The following is an 18408-nucleotide window of genomic DNA, read 5'->3' as shown; positions in this document are numbered from 1 at the left end:
GCTGACGACCCCCCCCGGCCCCGGTCTCCGCCGCGCCGACCCCCCGCCCCCCGCGCTGACCGCCCCCCCACGGCCCCCGGCCCCCGGCCCCAGCCTCCCGCGCGCCGGTACCTTTCGCCATGGCGTCGCCGCTCGCACTTCCCGCCTCTGCCGCCGCGCGCTCCACGCAGGGCACGCAGCGCACGCTTAGCAACGGCCGCCTGGCAACGGCGCCACTACTAACGTCCCGCGGGTGAGGCCACGTGACCTGAGGGGCGGGGCGCACGACGGCGCGGCGTTGGCCACGTGACCGCGGTGCGATCAGAGCCGGGTCGCGTGACCGTGGTCGGTGTTGAAGGTTCGCCGGGCTCGCGGAGGGCGGCCTCTCGGGCACCCTGAGAGCCGTCGCGGCCCGGGCCTCTGCGGCCACTCCCAAGCCAGGACCCTATGGCGATGCCCTAGCAGGGCTACAGCGGGAACCAGGGAAGTGCCCGATTTTCTGGGGCCCACCTGTATATCAGGAAGGGCACGCACCCCGTATTTATGGGAATGCGCTTGTCACACTCACTGTCAGCCCACTGGGCTCCACCCTACTGCCTCCAGCCCTCTAGCGTCCACGCCTGGGGTACTCCGCTCCACTCCGCAGGCAATGCCACCCACCCAAGAGGCAAAGCAATGTCCCACAGGGCAACTCAGTCTGGGGTGTTAAGACACAGGACTGAGCCTCCTGAGATCTAGCCCCAATCCTGGGCCTCTGGGACTCGATCCCTGGGCCTGTTGCTAACATTTGTGCATCCTGAGACGGGGCTTAAGCACTTGCCAACGGGGAGAGAAAGCTGGGGGGTGCCGGGTAAGGTCAGCGACATCCAAGAAAGATGAGCTGGCCCAGAGAGGGCCCCAGCACCTCCATCAGGTCACAGGAGAGCCAGAATTGGGCAGAGCTGCAGCTATGGGGTCAAGGAAAGGTTAGGCTGGACCTAATATGTGAGGACGCTGACCCCACCCCCCACATACCAAATAAAGGCCACTCGGAAAGAGCAGTTTCTCAACTTTATTAGTCTGGAGCTCCTCCCTGCCAGCCCCAGGGGCTGGTCCCTGGGCACAGTGAGCAGGATTGAGGTCAGACAGATTCAGCTTCTGGCCCCTGGCAGCACAGGACAGCTGGTCCAAGGGGTGAGCAGGTGCAAGAGTCCAAATGCTGGCACTTCAGGTGTGGCCGGCTCCTGGCCAGACTCAGGGTGAAGGACAGCCTGCCTCGGCAGCTAAATAGGGCTCCGTGGCCCTCTCCTGGCAGGGGCCAGGGCTGGGCCCTGGGGCAGCATTCCTTCCAAGGCAGCTAAGAGCAGTTAGTGATTCTGGCCAGGAACTGCTGTGCCCACCACTCGTCCAGGTCAATGGGCACAAAGTCTGTGGGCAGAGTAGAAGGCTGGGCAGTGATGCTGCCTCCCAGATCAGTCAGTGTCTGTCCCTTTGAGCTGACCACAAGCCCCTCCCCCAGACCCAAACAGAGCAAGCACTGGGAAGAAGCAGGTCAAGTTCAAGTGCCCTCCCCAATCCCCTAGGGCTAGAACACAGCAGGGCCCAGGTCAGGGTTGGAGGGAGTGGAGGGGACTCCCTGAGAGCAGGGGGGGCTCACTCTGCAGCCGGGGGCTGGGGGTCTTCTCCACGTACTGCACAGGTCTGGGCCCACTATCGCCAGTTGGGCCACTACCCAGCTGCTGCTCCACTTGCTGCCAAGCTGTTGGGGGAGGGCAGTAGGGCTGAGCCAGGCCTTGGCCTCCTGTCTCCCACCCGGGACCCCAGCTAAGAAGGGGAGTAGGCAGCCCACTGGACCGTCACAGGACCAACGGGGAGACAGCCTAGGAAGAACCCAGCCCTCTAGCTGCTTGGAACCAGGTCACAGTGGGGAGGAAGAAGAGGGGCCCAGGCCTCACCCTTGGGCCTCGACACTACCTTCAGACACAAATCGGACGTTCTCCTCATGGGCCAGCGTATAGGTCTCTTGGGTTCCCTCAAGGGATGGAGATGTGGCGGGGGGCCGCCGGCCATTCACCCGATTGAACACAAGCCTTGGTCCTGGACTGTGGAGGCAGGGAGGAGCCGGTCAGCAACTGTCCTAAGCCCAGGTGATGCCTGGCAAAGCTCCAGGAGCAGATTCAGGCCACCCCCACCACCCCCAGGCCAGGCTCAGCCTGGGCACTTCCTTGACCTTCAAGGTAGTTGCGTGCTGCAGTGGTGGCCGAGGAGGCCTCTCTCCTGCAGGTCCAAGCCCCCAGCAGCTCGATTCACACCTGACGTCCCCAGCCCCGTGCCCCAGACCCTCAGCGGGGTTCCATGCTCAAGGCACACAGGCACTCCTCCAAGGGTCTCTCGGGCACGCCTACTGCCACCTGCATCCCACCTCCCCAGGACCAGCCAGGCCTCCAGCAACCCACGTTCAGATCTAAGCTACAACGAGATCACTCTGACCCAACCACAGTTGGCCAGGCACAATTCTCGGCCATTTTCTCTCCCCCCGACCCCCTCCAAAGCTTCTCCATCTCACCACTGTCCCCAGTGTGGGAGAAAGGACCCAGACAACAAACAGGCAATTGCCGCCCTTCCCTCTTCCTGGCTGCCCCAGGCTCCGTGGGGATGAGCCCTAAGTGATGGTCTGGCCAAAGAGCACTGAGTGGAGAAGCTGTGACTTCAACCCCAGCCCATCCCTGCAGGTCCCAGATAAGGCAACACTCTTGCCCACAGGGGGTGGGAATGCTGAGTGGAGGAGATGGCCCCCAGGCTCTGGAGCTCAGCCTGGTGGGCGTGGGATGTCCAGGAAGCCACTGGGCCTGTCCAGGTCAGCGGATCAGCGGGGCCCAGGGCACTGATGGGCTGCCCTTGCTGGCGGCAGCTGGCCTAGCCCTGCACACACAAAGCCCAGGATGGGGCCGTGGAGGGAGCGGGGCCCGCACCTACAGCAGGAGGTGGGAGCCGGGAGTCCTGGGCTGCACGTGCCACTCCGCCAGGCACTCGCGGTCCCGCCGGCCTGCTCGCCTTCCTGGGCTCAGGTGCCCCACCGCCGCTCGGGGGTCCTCCTTGGCTGAGAGGGGAACTAAAATAAAGAGGAGTGTCTTGAGGGGCACCGGTCCCGCCAGCTCCAGGCCAGTGAAGAAAATGTAGGGGGGCGGGGCTCCTCCCAGGCCTGAGCTGCACCAACCAGAAGGTATGAAGGTTTGTTCTCAACTTGGACAGCCCCTCACCTGCCACCCCCACCCCCACAAGCCTGCAGACTCCAGGAAAGTGGAGGCTGGACAGTGAAGAAGGAAAACCAAAAAGGGAACTGCAGCCATGGGCTGTGGGTCACAGGGACCAAGGCCATGGCCTGACCAGGGCTGAGCAGGGGCCCAGCAGGCAGGCACCCACCTAACCCCCTACCCCACTGGGACCTAGTTACATAAGGATGCTCCACAGGCCCTCTGGGGGAAAGGGCCCTGGCTCGAGTGTGCACCTGTGGATGAAGGCCACGCTGTGCCTGCTCCCAAGGATGCTGCCCGTAGACACACTCCAGTGTCCCTGCTCAGCACCCACACGGCATCCTAGCACTGAGTCTCCTCTCTGACTCCCACGGTAAACCACCCACCCATTTCCAGCCCAGAACCCTGGGCTCAAGACAGGAAAGTGACCTGCCCAAAGTCACACACTGTGAATGGGTGCTAGTTCCAGAACATACGTGCACACCTGCCTGGCCTCAAAGCCCACGTCTCAGTAAAACTCCCAGGCCACCTCCCCGACCTGCTCGCGTGACCACCTGGGGGTCATGTGGCGCCATTTTATCTTCTTCCCAACAATGAATGTCACCTGCACTGATCTCTGCTGTCTGCCTCACACTGGGAGCAAGAGCGGCTCAGAGGCACAGCCCCATGGCAGGTGAGAACCCCAGCCTACAGAATTAGCAGGTCAGACACTTTGAGCACCTGCGGCGCACGCGGCGCACCAGCCGTGGAGGATGCAGCAATGGCCCAGACACCCCCTCTCTCGTGGGCAAGTCGGGGTGAGGGATGTCGGGTAGTAAACAGGCACTACAGGGGAAAAATCAGGATAGGAAGGCGGGTGGAGCCACTCTGGAGGGTGGCCCCCCCCGAGAAGTTTCAGGAGAGGGGGTAGGGGGGGACTCACTTGGCCTCCCAGCAGGGTCTTTTCGAGGCCACGGGGACTGGGAGGGGGCCCAGCACAACCAGCACACGCTGTGCCTGCTCACCACTCCCTGGCACACAGTAGGACCCACACAGGACTGAGGCAGGCCAAGGGTTGTGCTCCCTCAGGCCAGGCTGGTCAGCACCCTCCCGATCCCACAGGCTGCGGTGTGCCCAACTGGCTGAGGGTGAAGGTGAGGCATGGTCGGGGGGGAGGTTAAGGGCTCTATGTGGTCTTTCCCATCTCCCTCCCCAGCATGCCCCAACCCTGGTACAGATGCACCCTGATTTCATCAGCAATGGAACTCCGGAGAGGGAGGTGACACGCTTCTCCAGGTGAGAGGGTGGGGGGCACCCTGGACCACTCTGCTCCCAGGTTATCTGCCTGGGTGACCAGTCATGGCTATACACCTATGTCTTATTTACTCCTCTGGGCAGCAGGGCAGCCGTGAGGACCAAAGCTGAAATCACAAGGCAATATTATAACACAGCCTGGGTCCCAGGAATTGCCCCCCAAGGCCCTGCTCCCCTGTCTCCCCAGGACACGCCTGTGGTTGGCCTAAAACGTTTTAATCACTAGGAAGCAACATCAAAACGTCAACGTGCCCCCAGCAGAAGCCACCCCCACCCCAGGGAAGGGCCTCGGCCCAGAAAGATCCCCACAGGCTGCCCCCTCCTGGCAGGCCCCCATCACCTGCACCCTCAGAGCTGCCTCCAGGGGCCCAGAGTCAGCCACCCTGTTTATCTGCTGCCCCTACCCACTGTCTAGCCCAGGAGGCCTCAGGCCTTTGTGGGCTTGGAAGAAAGCCCTGGGCCCAGGAAATGCATAGAATAAACGAAACCAAAGGTCCAGAGCTAAAACAAAAAAGTAAAATGCTCAGCTCTGGGGGATGGGGAAGGGGGAATCTGACCTCCAGGTCAAGGTCATGTGGAGGCCAAATTGGCCAGGACTGAGATTCCTGTGGGGCAGGTGTTGGGCACTGGCAAAACTGCTGGTCAGGAAAGGCAGGAAACTACAGGTTCCGGCAAGGCCTGAGTATCTGCGGGAGGCCTCCAGTGCCCAGCCAGGGTGTTTTGCGTGAAGGGCACAGGGGAGCGGTGGCCTGGTAGGGCCAAAGGGAACCACGTGCACTTTCTCCCCCAGCCCGCCCTGCAAGGACAGGCCTGGCAGCTTCCCGCCGGGGCCAGAGCCAGGAGGCCTTGCGGGCCAGCACCCTAAGAGATTTTGCTCCCGCCTTCCTGGGCAGCTCGCCTCAAACCTTGGCTTCGCCGCCCAAGGTCGCCCGGGGCATCTGAGTCAGCCGCGTGGAGCTCCTCCGATCCAGGAGCTGGTCCGCTTCCTCCCCACTCGGGTTCCGCCAAGGTCCCACTGGGCCAGAGTGGGAGAGGGGATCGTGCACATCCGCTCCAGCCCCCTCCGACCCTGCCAGGTACCAGGTGAGGCGGAGGCGCGGAGGTGCGGAGGCCAGAGCCGCCCGCGCGGGCGGGGTCAAACGCCCCGCCCCGCGCCCGCCCCAACCATGTGGCCCGGTCTCCGCGAACCTTCCCCAAGGTCAACCTCTTGGTCCCGCGGCCGCCGGCGGCCGGCCCACGCGTCTCACCTCGACAGGGGCCAGGGTCCCGGCGGCTGCGCCCGCGGGGGCGGTGGGGTCGGCGGCGCGGGCTGCCGGCATTTCAGGAGCTCGCCGAGCCGGCTCTCCACCTGCTGCTGCGAGGGACCTGCGGGCACGGGGCGCGTCAGCCGCCGCCGCACCTGGGCAGTCACTGCGCGGACCCTACCCCCGGCGGCCCTGCCCGCCCCCCTCCCCGCGCACCTGTGCGGCGCTGCGCGACCAGCTTGCTGGGCCCTTTGGTGATCGTGTACATGGTGCGGAAGGGCCGGCAGCCCGCGCGCTCACCGAGACGCACGCCCTGCCCAGCCCTCCGCCGGGGCTCGCACTCGGCGGGGGCCCAGGGCGCGGCCCCTTTAACGGGCGGGGGCCGGGCGCGGCGAGGAGGGGGCGGGCCGCTACACGCCCCCGGCCCTTAAAGGGCCCGCGCGTCGGGCCTGGCCTCAGGGCACGCGGCGGAGGTGGCGCTCCGGCCGTTGGGGAGACTGGCTGCGGCGCGCAGCCACCAGCGCCCCACCCCACATGGCCCAAGGCCAAGGCAGAGTAACCGTCCTGGGCCTGGGACGGCCTTCCACCGCCGGAAGGCCAGGTGAGCAGGGGGTGCGGGTGGGAGCGCGTTGACAGGCGCTGGGGGCGCTCTGTGCGCACCCTGGAAGCAAGGCTGTTCCCATTGAAGTTGGGGAGCTTCAGCCAAGGTGCCTGGGTGGGCCTGGGCCAGCGTGAAGGGTCATTCTTGGCCTGGGTCTTGGGAACAAGGGGCCGGAGGCCAGAAAAGGTGGGTTTGGGCAGAAACCTGGCGCCCTGGGAATCTCCCTTGCACTCCGTGGGACAGGAATGGTGGGTGCACCCTGCTTCCTGAGCCTCCCATGCCAAGATGCACCCCCAGCTCCAGGGACGGGGGACCCCATCCAGTCTGAGAGCAGTGTGGGGGTGGGATCTTGGGGAGAGAGGAGGTGGGTGAGTGAGGATGCCCGGTTTGCCTGTTTCATTCCAATTGGAGAGGAGATTACTGGCCCCCAGACTCAGGTGGCCCGCCTGGAATGAAGTGGGAGGCGGGCTCCACCCCCGGGTTCCTTCCTGAAAATTACATAGAAGTGCCCCTTCCTCCCAGCTCAGGGGCTGCTCAGGGCTGGGGGTTTCCCCACTGCTGCCCAGGCTGTGGGAGAGGAAGCAACACACTCTTGGGTCTGTGAGCCCCAGGACCTAGTGGGCTCAACGGAAGTCTCCCCTCGTCCTCCGTTTGGTTGAGTTCAATCCTTAGCATGCCCCCACCCAAGAAAACACTCTGCCCAGAGTTGTCCAGGAATCCGTCCCCAAGGCTCTTACAGCCACTGTGAGCCCATGCTTTTCCACAAATATTTGAGGAATCTCAGTCCAGCAGGCACCAGGGCCTGGGGTGTCCACTGGGGCCTTGTCTGGGAGCTGCCGCCCCCAAGGGGCAAGGGGACTTACCTCAGCAGCGGCCCAGTGGGCCCCTGGAACAAAGGCCCAGCTCCCCCCACACCTCACTTTGAGAGAAGCCTCTCCACCCCCCAGACAGAGTGCAGACATTGAGAGGAGTGGGGGTAGCCCTGTCACCGGGGCGGGGAGTGACAGCAGGAGGAACTCCCTCCCCACCTGCTCTGTGCAGTGTTCCCCCCCCCAGCTTTCCCATGAGCCTTCGTGGCTGGTGGGAGGGAGCCAGGCCTGCTCAGGTACTCTTTTTTTTTTTTTTTTTAAAGATTTTATTTATTTATTTGAGAGAGACTGAGAGATAGAGAGCACGAGAGGGAAGAGGGTCAGAGGGAGAAGCAGACTCCCTGCTGAGCAGGGAGCCCGATGCGGGACTCGATCCCGGGACTCCAGGATCATGACCTGAGCCGAAGGCAGTCGCTTAACCAACTGAGCCACCCAGGCGCCCTGCTGCTCAGGTACTCTTAAGGAAGGGTGTGCCCCAGGGGCCCCCCTCCCCACCTTCCTGCTCCGCAGGGTGGGCTGTGCTGCGTCAGGCCTGTGATCCTAAGAGGGGAAACAGGGTCTCCCCCAAGCAAGAGCATGTCCAAGGAATCCAGGCCCTAGCAAGCCCCTCCCCAGCCCCCCTGTGCACCCTGCAGTGTCTGTCCCTTGTCCCTCCCCACAGCAGACTCAAGGCCAGCATGCTCCTGCACCATCTGTGCTGGCTGCCTGGCCTTGAGCACACTGCTCACTCACATGCTGGGGAGAAAGCCAGGGTGCGGGGGGCTGTGTTCCCCCTGGTGTGGGGAGCAGGGCCCCCAAGCTGACACAGACTCTGAGAGCCCCTCCCTCGGGCACACCCCTCAGGCCTGCACAAACAAGCCCAGCCTGTGCTTAAGCGCTCTGAAACCCAGGCCTTGAGGCCATAACGTTCAAGCCCTACCGCAGGCCTTGTATAAGGTCAAAGGTTGGGTCCAGAGCCCTCAAAGCTCTGGGGAGAAGCAGCTGAGCACAAATGATCCTGACAGGTGGGAGGGGAGAAAGTGCAGGAGCAGCAGGGGGGGGGAATGGGGTGAGGGAGAGCCCAGGGGTCCCCAGGATAGCTGAAGGAGGAGGAAGGCCAGGTGGTGGGAGCAGGCAGTGAAGCCCCCTGCACCTGTTGGGGGGCCTGGTCTCCCCCAGAGGGGCCTTGCCAGCCTCACTGCTCCCAGGACACACCCTGGCGGGGGGTGTTGGCTGTGAAGCCCCTGCGGGCCGCCACCTTCCCTGTTGCTGGGGAGGCTGGGAATTTGCCCCCAGGCCCAGTAGGGCAGCCGCCCCCGGGGGGGAGGGGCCTAACCCAGCTTGCAAATGGCTGTCTGGGTAAGAAAAGGTCTTCTCCTCACAGACCCCAGTCATCATAATAAAAGCAAACAAATTTTCTTTCAAAGATTCTAAATACGGTTCTAAAACTTAACCTGAAAGAGGAGGAAGTTTGTTTTCAGTCATTCTCAGTAAGGCGCTCCATCTGAAATCTACGCCCACACCAAGGCAGATCCAGGATGGTGGAGGGCCGGCCAGCAGACTGCCCCCCCCCCGAAAGGCGCTGGCTGGGGGCTCTTGCGTCAACTGCCGTTTCAGGGATTGCTTGGCCATTCCCAAACCTAAGTGCAGTGGGGGGTTGAGTGGTGTCCCCCAAAAGCTATGCTCACTGGGAACCTCAGAATGTGACCTTATTTGGAATAAAGGTCTTTGCGGATATAAGTTTGGCGAGGTTTCCAGATAAGGCCATCCTGCATTAGGATGGGCCCTAAATCCAATGATGTGTCTTTGTAGGAAAAAGAGGAACGTCTGGATGCAGGTAGAGAGATTAGGTGAAGGTGAAGGCAGAGTGCTTGCAGGCACCAGCAGCTGGAAACACTGAGGAACCTTCTTCCTGTAGGGCCGCTGGAGGGAGCAGACCATCTTTCTCTCGGACTTGGGGCCTCCAGAAGTACGGGAAAATAAATGTCCGTTGTTTTAAGCCACCGAGTTTGGGGTCATTTGTTACAGCAGCTCTAGGAAGCCAGTGTATCAAGGGAGGCGGCGATGGATGAGGAGACGGGAGGGGGAGTGCCCAGCGCCTTGGCAAAGGGCTGGGGAGGAAGCCTGCACCCCCATCGGGGGTCTCCTGTCTGCTCACAGCTCTCTGGGCACTATAGAGTTACCATGTGGCTAAACACTCATTTGGAAAGGTGGCCTGTGCCAAGCTCAGGAGGGCTGCCTGGGAGCTGAATTCTGCCTCAGGAGACAAAATCCTAGAAGACCCCACCAAGCACAGGCCATGGCAGGGTCAGATACTTCCAGGGGACAACTGTTCAGCATTCACTGGGGGTCCTGGACCGGCCCAGAGTCTGACACACAACCATGACTTTTCAGAAGATGTGTGTTCGAACATGTTCACACAAGCATTCACATGTGTGTACACGTACTCACACACTGCAGCCTTCTCTAGCTCTGAGCTTGGTGAGCGCAGCAGGCAGGGGGTAGCTCACACAGTGGCCAGCCCAGAGCCACAAATGTGGCAAGTGGTTATTGCCTGCAGCCCACGGACAAGTCTTTGAAACAGGCAGAGTGACATTCCTCTAGGGACTCAACTGCGTTGATGTTGACACTTTGCTAAGGGCAAAAGGCAATCCTAACCCAACACCCAACCCCCACGACCCTGTAAGTCTACTTTAACATGTAAGAATTCCTTTGGAAACTTCCTTTATCTCTACCCCACAAGATACATGTTGGGAGCATCCCCCAAGCATATGGCCCACCGATATATATCTGAAGGGTCTCATGACTAAGGTTTTATTAGACGGTAATAAATGACCTCTACCTAACAATAGCTAGCCCGCTCAAGGTGCTGGAAACCTTGCTTCCAAATGCCTTAGAGACTTACACTGTCCCTAACCCCCTCCCAACTTGAAAGGATGTAATGGGGGGACGCCTGGGTGGCTCAGTCTTCAGGCATCTGCCTTCACTCCCTGCTCAGCGGGGAGTCTCATCTCCTTTTCCCCCTGCTGCGTTCTCTGTCCTTCTCTCTCTCTGTCAAATAAATACATAAAATCAAGAAAGGAAGGGAAAGAAAGACCACTCCTCATGACCCCAGCGTGGCTCTTTCTGCTCACGGGTCCTGTCCCTATGCTTTAATAAAACCACCTTTTTGCACCAAAGATGTCCCAAGAATTCTTTCTTGGCCGTAGGCTTCGAACCCTACCCTAATGTCTTTGCTACATCAGATAACAACCTAAAGCCAAGTGCTGTTAAATGGAAGACACTGCTGGGTATTTGGGCAGCTTCTGGAGCTGAGCCGTATGACCTGGAGGAATCAGGGAGACTGGTCAGTCTGGTTTCTTGCCTCTTAGAGAACACCTGGTGTAAAGGAAAACACTTGCAACACTTTTTATGTCCTACAATTTAACTCAATTCTGATACTACCTGCCCAGCATGAATGCAGACCCCCCCCTCCACGCTGAGGGCCCCATCCCATGAGATCGCCACCACGTCCAGGCTGTCACCAGCTGTAAGTCAGGGTTCTCACGATCCCCTTCTCAAGCGCCATAATTTGCTAGAACGGCTCACAGGGGAAACACCGGACTTCAGTTACTGGTTCATCATCAAGGCTGTGACTTGGGAACAGCAGATGGAAGACACCCACAGGACAGTTTGGGGAGTGTGAGGGTGGGGAAGGAGCATGGAGCTTCCAGGCCCTGCCTCCTGCCCGGGAGCGCCACCCTCCCCCTCCTGGCACCTCCATGTGCCCAGAGGCTCCAGAACCTCTTCATTTTGGGTTTTTAGGGAGGCCCCGTTACACAGGCGTGGTTGATGAGATCATTCATCATTGGTGATGGGCTTGATCTCCAGCCTTCTAATCACACGTTAGGTCCCCTGGCCACCAACCCCCGAGCTCCAAGAGTCACCTGGTTGGTGTGAACCCAGGTAAGGCTGAAAGGGGCTTGTTACGAACCACAGCAGATGCTCCTCTCAGCCCCCGCACATGGAAGGCTACAGAAAATGCCCAGCTCAGCCGGCAAACCAGGTGGAGGGAGGCAAAAGGTGATTCAAGCAAGGGAAGCTCTGGCCTGTGAAACAGAAAGCCTAGGGAAGGGTGGTCACGTGCAGAATGCCAGTGGGGCTGCCTGGAGGGGGCGGCCGCGGACTGCGTGGCACTTCCCCAGGGGGCCTGTCCAGCCCCGACAATCCTACGCTACTTCCCCACCCTAAGCTGCAAGACTGTCCTCGCCGGACCTTACCACATCCCGGCCCCTTCACGACAATCCCAGGTTAAAGCCTGGGTTGGGGCCACCCTCTGGAGCCCCAGCCAGAGTGCCGTCGGGTATGGGGGTCTCTCTCGTGAAAAACTACGCAACAAGGGAGAGAAGCTATACCGCTGCGGAACGCGGGCCTCAGCCTGCAGAACAGGGCCCCTCGGAGGCACGGGCCCCAAGGGGACCATCGGGAAAATACCCTTGGACACAACAAATAAGGCTCCGACTCGATTCCGGGGTCGCCGAGCCCCCATCACAACGTCCGCAAACCCTAGCTAGCGCGGGTCTTGCCGGTGTCGCAGGACAGCCCTGAGCATCACAGGTCCGGTCCGTCCGGTCCCTGCCGGCCAGGACCGCTCCACCCGCACCCAGCCGATACGAGCCCCGCCCAGCCACGAAGGCCCGTCCACAAGGAACGCTACCGTAGCCACGCCCCACCGGCTCCGGACGCCCGCGGTTGCCATGGTTTCCAAGGAGCGGGCGCGAATCGTGGCCCCCAGTCCTCCTCCCTTAGGCCCGCTCTGTGCGCTCTAGCGCTGGGAGCCCAGGTGACACGGCGAGATTGGCCCCGTCCCCCGTTCACGGGAACCCGGCCAGTCCCAGTGCTCCCACCCCAACCCGTCCGCCGGCTTCGGGACGCGGGGGCGGGTATTCCGCCCCCCCGCCCAGGGGCGGCGCGCATGCGCTATGGTACTTCTGCGCGCCGGAGGTTGCCTCACGATCCCTTAAATCTCGCGGGCCGCATAGTGAGCAACAGCGCCGCTGGTGTAGTGGTATCATGCAAGATTCCCATTCTTGCGACCCGGGTTCGATTCCCGGGCGGCGCAGCCAGTACTTTTCATTTTCCCCACCTCAACAAACTAACTCTCGCTAACGACACTGATTTCAAAAGGAAAGAAGACCACAAACAAGGAAACATCCATTCCGGAGCAACGCGGAGAAGGCATTTTTGGAGAATGAGAGAGTGACAAGCTCCATGAAAATGCCGGAGTGGCCGCGGGTCACTGGGTACTGAGCTGACGGTTGCCTGTAAGCCAGCGACCCCGCCGGGGTTGCGGCTCCCGGTGCGCCCCCTGCGGCCGCTGGCCCTTTAAACTCGCAGCCGGCCTTGCGGCGCCGGACTACAACTCCCGGCGGGCCTCGCGCGCCGGGCTACAACTCCCGGCCAGCCTCGCGGCGCAGGACTACAACTCCCGGCGGGCCGCGCGGCGTCGGACTGCAGCGCCTGGTGGGTCTCGCGGCCACTGACTGCGGCTACCGGCGGGCAGGCTGAGCTGCTGCGATGCTGGTGGCGGCGGCGGCCGAGCGGAACAAGGAGCCCATCCTACGCGTGCTGCGGCAGTACATGGACCCGGCCCAGCGCGGCGTCCGCGTGCTGGAGGTGGCCTCAGGCTCCGGCCAGCACACGGCCCACTTCGCGCGGGCCTTCCCCCACGCCGAGTGGCAGCCGTCCGACGTGGACCAGCGCTGCCTGGACAGGTGCGGCGGGGCGCGGGGAAGGCGGGACCCCGGCTGGCGAGAGCGGGCGGGGCGCGGGGGCAGGCGGAGCAGGGCCTGTCCCGCTGTCCCGATTCCCCACGCCACCGGGGTACCCCTCTCAGCTCCCCTCAACCATATGCTGCCTTTCTACAGCATCTCGGCCACCACTCAGGCTCAGGGGCTGTCCAACGTGAAGGCCCCGCTGTACCTGGACGTGACCTGGGATTGGGAGCACTGGGGCGGGATCCTGCCCCAGTCGCTGGATCTGCTGCTGTGCATCAACATGATCCACATCAGCCCCCTGAACTGCACCGAGGTCTGTGGGCGCGTGGGCGAGCCACCCACCTGCGCCGCGGGGTAGCCTATGGGTGCAGCGGGAGAGAGCAGGGTGGCACTGAGGCCTGAGCAGGTCAGGCTGAGTCTCTGGCCAGAGAGGCCGAGAGGCTGAGGGCTCTTTCAGGTGCCTGGGGAGAGAAAGCTCCTCATTGACATCCTGCTTCCTCACTCCCCAGGGGCTCTTCAGGGCAGCGGGACATCTGCTCAAACCCAAGGCGCTGCTGATCACCTATGGGGTGAGTGTTTCGGCCAGAGATGATGGGCCTCCCCTGGCAGGCAATCCTGATCCCAGCCAATCTCGGCTGCGTCCTACTTTCTGCACTGCCTCCTTTTGGTTGCAGTATTTTATTACCTTCTCCCTCGACTCCCCTGCACCCAGGGTCTTCCTTCTTCAACATACTCCTGGTCACCTGCCAGTCTCCCTGCAACCCCCGGCTCACCAGCTGGTCCTCAGCTGTCCCCCGCCCAGGGGGCAGGGAGGGGTGTGTCCTTTTCATTCTCTGGGTGCTGGCGTGCAAGACTGCCTGTGTGTCCATGGAGGCATGGCTGACCCCATGTCTGTGGGTGGCGGGCAGAGCCGTGTCCCCATCTCCACAGCCTTATGCCGTCAATGGGAAGATCACTCCGCAGAGTAACGTGGATTTTGATCTGACTCTTAGATGCAGGTCAGAGCTGGATAGGTGGGGGGCCTGGCTGGGAGGGCAGGTGGGCTGGGTGGCTGCCCCCAGCCACAACTGCACCTTCTCCCCCGCCTGGCCCTCACTGCAGGAATCCTGAGTGGGGGCTGCGGGACACGGCCCTCCTGGAGGACCTGGGCCAAGCCAGCGGCCTGCTCCTTGAAAGGATGGTAGGTGGGAGGGTGGGGGGCATGGGTCGCTTCCCTGGGGGCCTGGTCAGCCACTACAGCCCACACCTTGCCCTAGGTGGACATGCCGGCCAACAACAAGTGCCTGATATTTCGGAAAGAATAACTGCACCTGCTCTCGCCTGTTTGTGTTTCCACCAAGACCCCCCCCCTCCCCTGGACCAAACCCAGAGGCCAGCCCCTGTCTCCCAGGGCTGGGCCATGAGGACTGGCCTTGCCTGGTCTGGGGGCTCTTGGCTGATGGCCACAGGGCTGCCTAGAACCTGGGAATAAAGTGTTGTCTGCTGCTCACTGCTGGTGTCAACCATGCCTCCTTCTGGGACCACTCCTGGTGGTGGGCGGGGGGGTCTGGCCTGTGGGGTCAGGGCTTGGGGGCCTCCTGGACCGGCTGCTCTGCTGAGGGGACAGAGGAGGGAGTGAGAATTCAGGCCCTGCTGGCTGAGCCAGCTGCTGGGCTCTCCTGCCCCAAGAGGCTTGTGCTGCTGCAGGGAAACCGCAGGTTCCCAAGGACAGAACTGGGACTGGAGCCCATGCTCCAGTGTGCTAGCGGGACACCAGCTGAGGGCCCCCCAGGAGGTCCAGCACCTGTAGGCCACCGAGGTCTGGGGAAGCCCTGACTTTTATTCAGCGGTACAGGAAGGCAGGGCGGGCGGGGTTAGTCCTGGAAGCGGTTCAGCAGCTCGCAGGCCTTCTTCTCGAGCAGCTCCCAGATCTTCTTGACACGCTTCTCACTCGCAGCGCGGACATAGCTGCCAGCATCCAGCACAGCCACGCCGTCTCGCACCTCCCCCATGATAACCAGCGGGCCGTCACCGGCTGTCACGTTGGGGCAGGGGCAGGTCCAGTCCATGCCGCTCAGCGTCACCTCCAGGTACTTGGTGCCCAAGAACCTAAGGCCCATCTTGTCGTCCTTGAGCACCTCGTCCAGGGCCACGCGGGCAATGCCACCGCCCCCCGGCTCGGGCTCCTCCAGCACCTCGGTGAGCCGCCCCACGATGGCGAAGTCGCTGCGACACAGGCTCAGCGCCAGCTTGCTGCGAAGGCGGCAGGCCCGGCAGGGCGGCGTGCGCGGCACAGGGCAGGCGTCCTCACAGCTCGCGCGGCTCTCAAAGTTGTTGCCGTTGCCCTCGCAGCCACCGTACACGAAGGGGTGACACTGCTGCAGCAGCGGGCTGTAGGCCCAGCGCGGCTCCCAGCCCTGGCAGCGGCCCTGCACGGCCGGCAGCGCACAGGCGTCGCTGGGGCCCTGGGCGCAGGCCTGCTGGCACGCCTCGTAGGTCTCGAAGCCGCGGCCGCCTCCCTCACAGCTGCAGGCGGGGAAGGTCATGCAGCCTCCCCGCTGTGGGTCAAAGTGCCAGAGGACCAGGCCGGGGGCTGTGCTGCTGCAGGCCCGCAGGTCAGGCAGGCACTCGGCCGGGCCAGAGGCCGTGGGTGCCCCGGCCCCAACCGGCTCCCGCCGGACCACGGAGAGCGGGAAGTCGGCCCGCAGCAGGCCGGCGGCGTTGCGTGCCGTGCAGGTGTAGAGACCGGCGTCCTCGGGCCGGGCATTGTAAAGCACCAGCTGCCCGATGCTGGTGACCACCACGTTGCCATACATCTGGTCTGGCCGCATGATCAGCGCCTCCCGCTGGTCGCTCTGCTTCTCCCAGGTCACGGCAGGTGGCGGGCGGCCGCTGACGTCACAGTGGAGGCTGGCGGTGCCCCCTACGAACACCGCCTGTGGGGCGGGGCTGCTGTAGAGGGCAGGCGGCGTGGGGGCATCCCCAGGCGTGGGGCGGGCCGTGGGCTCCGGTGGCCCTGGGCTGCTGGGCGCCCAGCTGAGGACGTGCTTGCAGGGCACCACGTGCAGGCGGAGGCCGCGGAGACAGGCCTCCGCGTCCATGTAGCAGCGGTTGTAGTAGGTGAGGCCGTCCGAGGCACAGGTGAAGCTGGGCTCCTTCTCGCAGCGGTCCCGGCAGCGGCACACGGGCTGCCCGTCCCATATGTCGCAGTCGGAGCCCTGCTGAGGGCACGTGAAGCCCTCACACGAGGCCAGCAGCGTGGGCACCGCTGGGCCGCCAGGGAAGCGCGCCGCCACACAGCTCTGTAGCCCGCACACGTTGGTACAGCACTTCTCGGCGGCCTCACAGTCCTGGGGAGTGGGGAGCAGCTCAGTGAGCACCCTAGCTCCACCTGTCAGCTTGTTCAGAGGGAGCTGAGCCCCAGCTGCTCTTCCCGGAACCTGTCTCCCCCCGGGGAAAGCCCAACACATTTCCAGAAATTTCCTTCCCATGCTCTAACTACAATGAGACCCTGTCGAGCGTGTCACGTCACCGAAGCTCACTGAATCCTCAGGTCCTCGCCCCACAGAGCCGGTTTCATCACACCGACAAGGAAACCAAGGCCCGGGGCGGGGGGGGGGGGGGGGGCGCCACGTACAATGTGCTCAAGACCACTGCAGGTGGTGCAGGGTAGGGCTGCAGGGCAGATGTCCACGTGTGAACCTCCCTGCCTTTTGACCTTCCTGGTCCTGAGAACAACTGGTCCTAGAGTGGGGGTAGGCAGGTTTGGGGAGCGAGGAAGGGGCTCTTAATCTCAGACACATGAAGGCAAAGCTGGGACCCTCATACACAGAACAGCCTAAAACCCCAGCAGCCGAGTGTGGGGAGCCTGAGGAGGCAGCAGATTCCCAGGAATGGGGCCACAGTGCAGCTGCTGGGGTCCCCCTCTGTGGGCAAGGCCTGGGTGCAGGGGTAGGGCTGGGCTTCCCCAAACTCACCCAGCCTCCAAGGTCCCTGAGCCCCCCACATTGTCCAACCCCCAACCAGGCCCTGTGCTTACCTGGTCCCTGACGCACTCACGCTCACAGGTGCTCTGGGCATCCACCCAAAGGTTGGGGCTGAGCTGGTTGGGGCACACGCCGGAGTGGCTTCTGGGTCCTGGCGGCAGGCTGGCCCCCAAGGTCAGCCCAACCACGAGGAGCAGCAGCAGGAGTGGCCTCAGGGCCAGCATGGGGACCGCCGGGCCAGGGGGTGGGGGATGTGACCACCAGTCCTTCCTCAGGCCCTGCCTAGCCTGCCCCTTAAAGCATCTACTTTTCCAGGCCCGCGGTCGCTGTCCCTGCCCTCAGGCCCCCGACTGATCCCTGGGGCTCTTCCCTGGCCCCCAAGGTCCGAGCCCACAGCAGTGCGAGGGGCTGGGTAGGTTCCAGGCCTCTCGCAGCTCTGAGTCTGTGCATGTGGCGCCGGCCCCTCCCCTGCCTGGCCCCTCTGTGGTCAGCACAGGGCGGGGGGGGGGGGGGGATAGGGGAGGAGGGCTGGGGAGGGGCTGAGGCCCAGGAGCACAGAAGACACTGGCCACGAGGGTCAGGAGGGGCGGAAAAGGGCCAGAGAAGGGCTGGCTCTGGCGGGGGTGGGGAGGGGAGGGGAGGCTGTGATTGGAGCCCCTCCTCCCCCTAGGCACTGGGCTGGGGATGGAAGGGCCCAGGGGTCAAAGCAGCCTCTCAGACCTCCCCAGCCCAGGTCAGAGGAGGGGCCTGGGCTGGGCTGGCCAACCCCCTCTGGCTCCCCAACCCGCCCCAGCTGTCCCAGGGCCTGGATCTCCCCCACAGCAGGTCCACACCAGCCCCTTACCCAGATTCATCACCTCCATAGGCACAGGGGCTCTGTGTTCGACCCCGTAATGAGTAGGTGTTCTGCTCCCTTTGCAGGGAAAAAAATCTCACAACCTTCTCCATGATCCTTCTCAGGGTCACGACATGCCAACAGGTCTTGGGGGGACTCTTTCTGCTAGTGTGGAGACCTCCGGGGACCCGAAGCTGATGGGGGTTGGGGGAAGCCAATGTAAGGCATTTCCGGAGCACCCCCAGCATGGCTCCAGGTCCAGGCTCTTCCACGACCAGGCAAGGCAGGTACCAAAGAAGTGAGATCCCAGGACACTCAGCAGGGAGGGAACCATGTCGGCTGGCACCGGTCACTCAGGCAGCAAACACTGGAAACGGGGCTGCTGGGGCCGAGGAACTGAGTGTTTACTTGGGCTGACTTGAATTTCAGTAGCTGTGGCCCCACACAATCCCGAGGCCAAGGTCATCTAAAAAGTACCCTGGAAATGGCAAATTTCCGAGGAGCTGCTCCAGTCCCTGGGAGGAGGAGCCTTCCCGGTGGGGGTGGGGTGGGGATGGAAGCCCCTCCTTGGCAGGCCTGGCAGGGAGATCTAATGCAGCAACAGGACAAAGCCGCTGGACTCTGCCCTTCCAAACCCTTCCCAGGGGCCTGGGG

General features: G+C 62.9%; 3 protein-coding genes, 1 long non-coding RNA gene and 1 other non-coding gene across 8 annotated transcripts; 3 read left to right on the top strand and 2 right to left on the bottom strand.

The window, feature by feature from the left end:
* Nucleotides 1-1020: 1020 nt before the first annotated feature.
* On the bottom strand, nucleotides 1021-6162 carry MCRIP2 (MAPK regulated corepressor interacting protein 2). Of its 3 annotated transcripts, none has more exons than XM_027614226.2 (5): nucleotides 5966-6162; nucleotides 5753-5870; nucleotides 1933-2060; nucleotides 1616-1717; nucleotides 1021-1386 (listed from the first exon to the last, which is right to left on the bottom strand). In XM_027614226.2, the coding sequence occupies exons 1-5, from the start codon at nucleotides 6015-6017 to the stop codon at nucleotides 1316-1318; spliced, it is 471 nt and encodes a 156-aa protein (XP_027470027.1). In that variant the 5' UTR covers nucleotides 6018-6162; the 3' UTR covers nucleotides 1021-1315. The 3 variants fall into 3 exon arrangements, with proteins under 3 accessions (XP_027470027.1, XP_027470028.1, XP_027470029.1); XM_027614227.2 differs by having other exon boundaries at nucleotides 1651-1717; XM_027614228.2 differs by lacking the exon at nucleotides 1616-1717.
* Nucleotides 6163-6212: 50 nt separating this feature from the next.
* LOC113933739 lies at nucleotides 6213-9197 on the top strand. The gene is made up of 2 exons (XR_003523444.1): nucleotides 6213-6350; nucleotides 9011-9197. It is a non-coding gene; the product is annotated as an uncharacterized LOC113933739 (long non-coding RNA).
* A 3031-nt stretch (nucleotides 9198-12228) lies between these two features.
* TRNAG-CCC lies at nucleotides 12229-12299 on the top strand. Its single transcript has one exon. It is a non-coding gene; the product is annotated as a tRNA-Gly (tRNA).
* A 369-nt stretch (nucleotides 12300-12668) lies between these two features.
* On the top strand, nucleotides 12669-14443 carry METTL26 (methyltransferase like 26). The gene is made up of 6 exons (XM_027612231.2): nucleotides 12669-12951; nucleotides 13105-13267; nucleotides 13464-13523; nucleotides 13885-13952; nucleotides 14056-14134; nucleotides 14211-14443. The coding sequence occupies exons 1-6, from the start codon at nucleotides 12755-12757 to the stop codon at nucleotides 14256-14258; spliced, it is 615 nt and encodes a 204-aa protein (XP_027468032.1). The 5' UTR covers nucleotides 12669-12754; the 3' UTR covers nucleotides 14259-14443.
* A 317-nt stretch (nucleotides 14444-14760) lies between these two features.
* WFIKKN1 (WAP, follistatin/kazal, immunoglobulin, kunitz and netrin domain containing 1) lies at nucleotides 14761-18278 on the bottom strand. Of its 2 annotated transcripts, XM_027612551.2 has the most exons (3): nucleotides 18046-18278; nucleotides 16973-17948; nucleotides 14761-16283 (listed from the first exon to the last, which is right to left on the bottom strand). In XM_027612551.2, the coding sequence occupies exons 2-3, from the start codon at nucleotides 17141-17143 to the stop codon at nucleotides 14808-14810; spliced, it is 1647 nt and encodes a 548-aa protein (XP_027468352.2). In that variant the 5' UTR covers nucleotides 17144-17948; nucleotides 18046-18278; the 3' UTR covers nucleotides 14761-14807. The 2 variants fall into 2 exon arrangements, with proteins under 2 accessions (XP_027468352.2, XP_027468353.2); XM_027612552.2 differs by lacking the exon at nucleotides 18046-18278 and having other exon boundaries at nucleotides 14761-16677; nucleotides 16973-17067.
* Between the last annotated feature and the right edge of the window lie 130 nt (nucleotides 18279-18408).

This window comes from Zalophus californianus, chromosome 10 (assembly GCF_009762305.2).
Source record: "Zalophus californianus isolate mZalCal1 chromosome 10, mZalCal1.pri.v2, whole genome shotgun sequence".
Lineage (NCBI taxonomy): Eukaryota > Metazoa > Chordata > Mammalia > Carnivora > Otariidae > Zalophus > Zalophus californianus.
The sequence above is the reverse complement of the archived record's forward strand: the minus strand, read 5'-3'. Positions and strand labels throughout refer to the sequence as shown.

Coding starts and splice junctions, on each gene's coding strand:
- MCRIP2 (XM_027614226.2), bottom strand. CDS start 6,017: ATGTACACGATCACCAAAGGGCCCAGCAAGCTGGTCGCGCAGCGCCGC. Junction 2,061..5,752: donor GGACCCTGGCCCCTGTCGAG/GTGAGACGCGTG, acceptor CTGCCTCCACAG/TCCAGGACCAAGGCTTGTGT. Junction 1,718..1,932: donor CGTCCGATTTGTGTCTGAAG/GTAGTGTCGAGG, acceptor CTCCCCCAACAG/CTTGGCAGCAAGTGGAGCAG.
- METTL26 (XM_027612231.2), top strand. CDS start 12,755: ATGCTGGTGGCGGCGGCGGCCGAGCGGAACAAGGAGCCCATCCTACGC. Junction 12,952..13,104: donor GACCAGCGCTGCCTGGACAG/GTGCGGCGGGGC, acceptor GCCTTTCTACAG/CATCTCGGCCACCACTCAGG. Junction 13,268..13,463: donor GCCCCCTGAACTGCACCGAG/GTCTGTGGGCGC, acceptor CTCACTCCCCAG/GGGCTCTTCAGGGCAGCGGG.
- WFIKKN1 (XM_027612551.2), bottom strand. CDS start 17,143: ATGCTGGCCCTGAGGCCACTCCTGCTGCTGCTCCTCGTGGTTGGGCTG. Junction 16,284..16,972: donor GTGAGTGCGTCAGGGACCAG/GTAAGCACAGGG, acceptor CCCACTCCCCAG/GACTGTGAGGCCGCCGAGAA.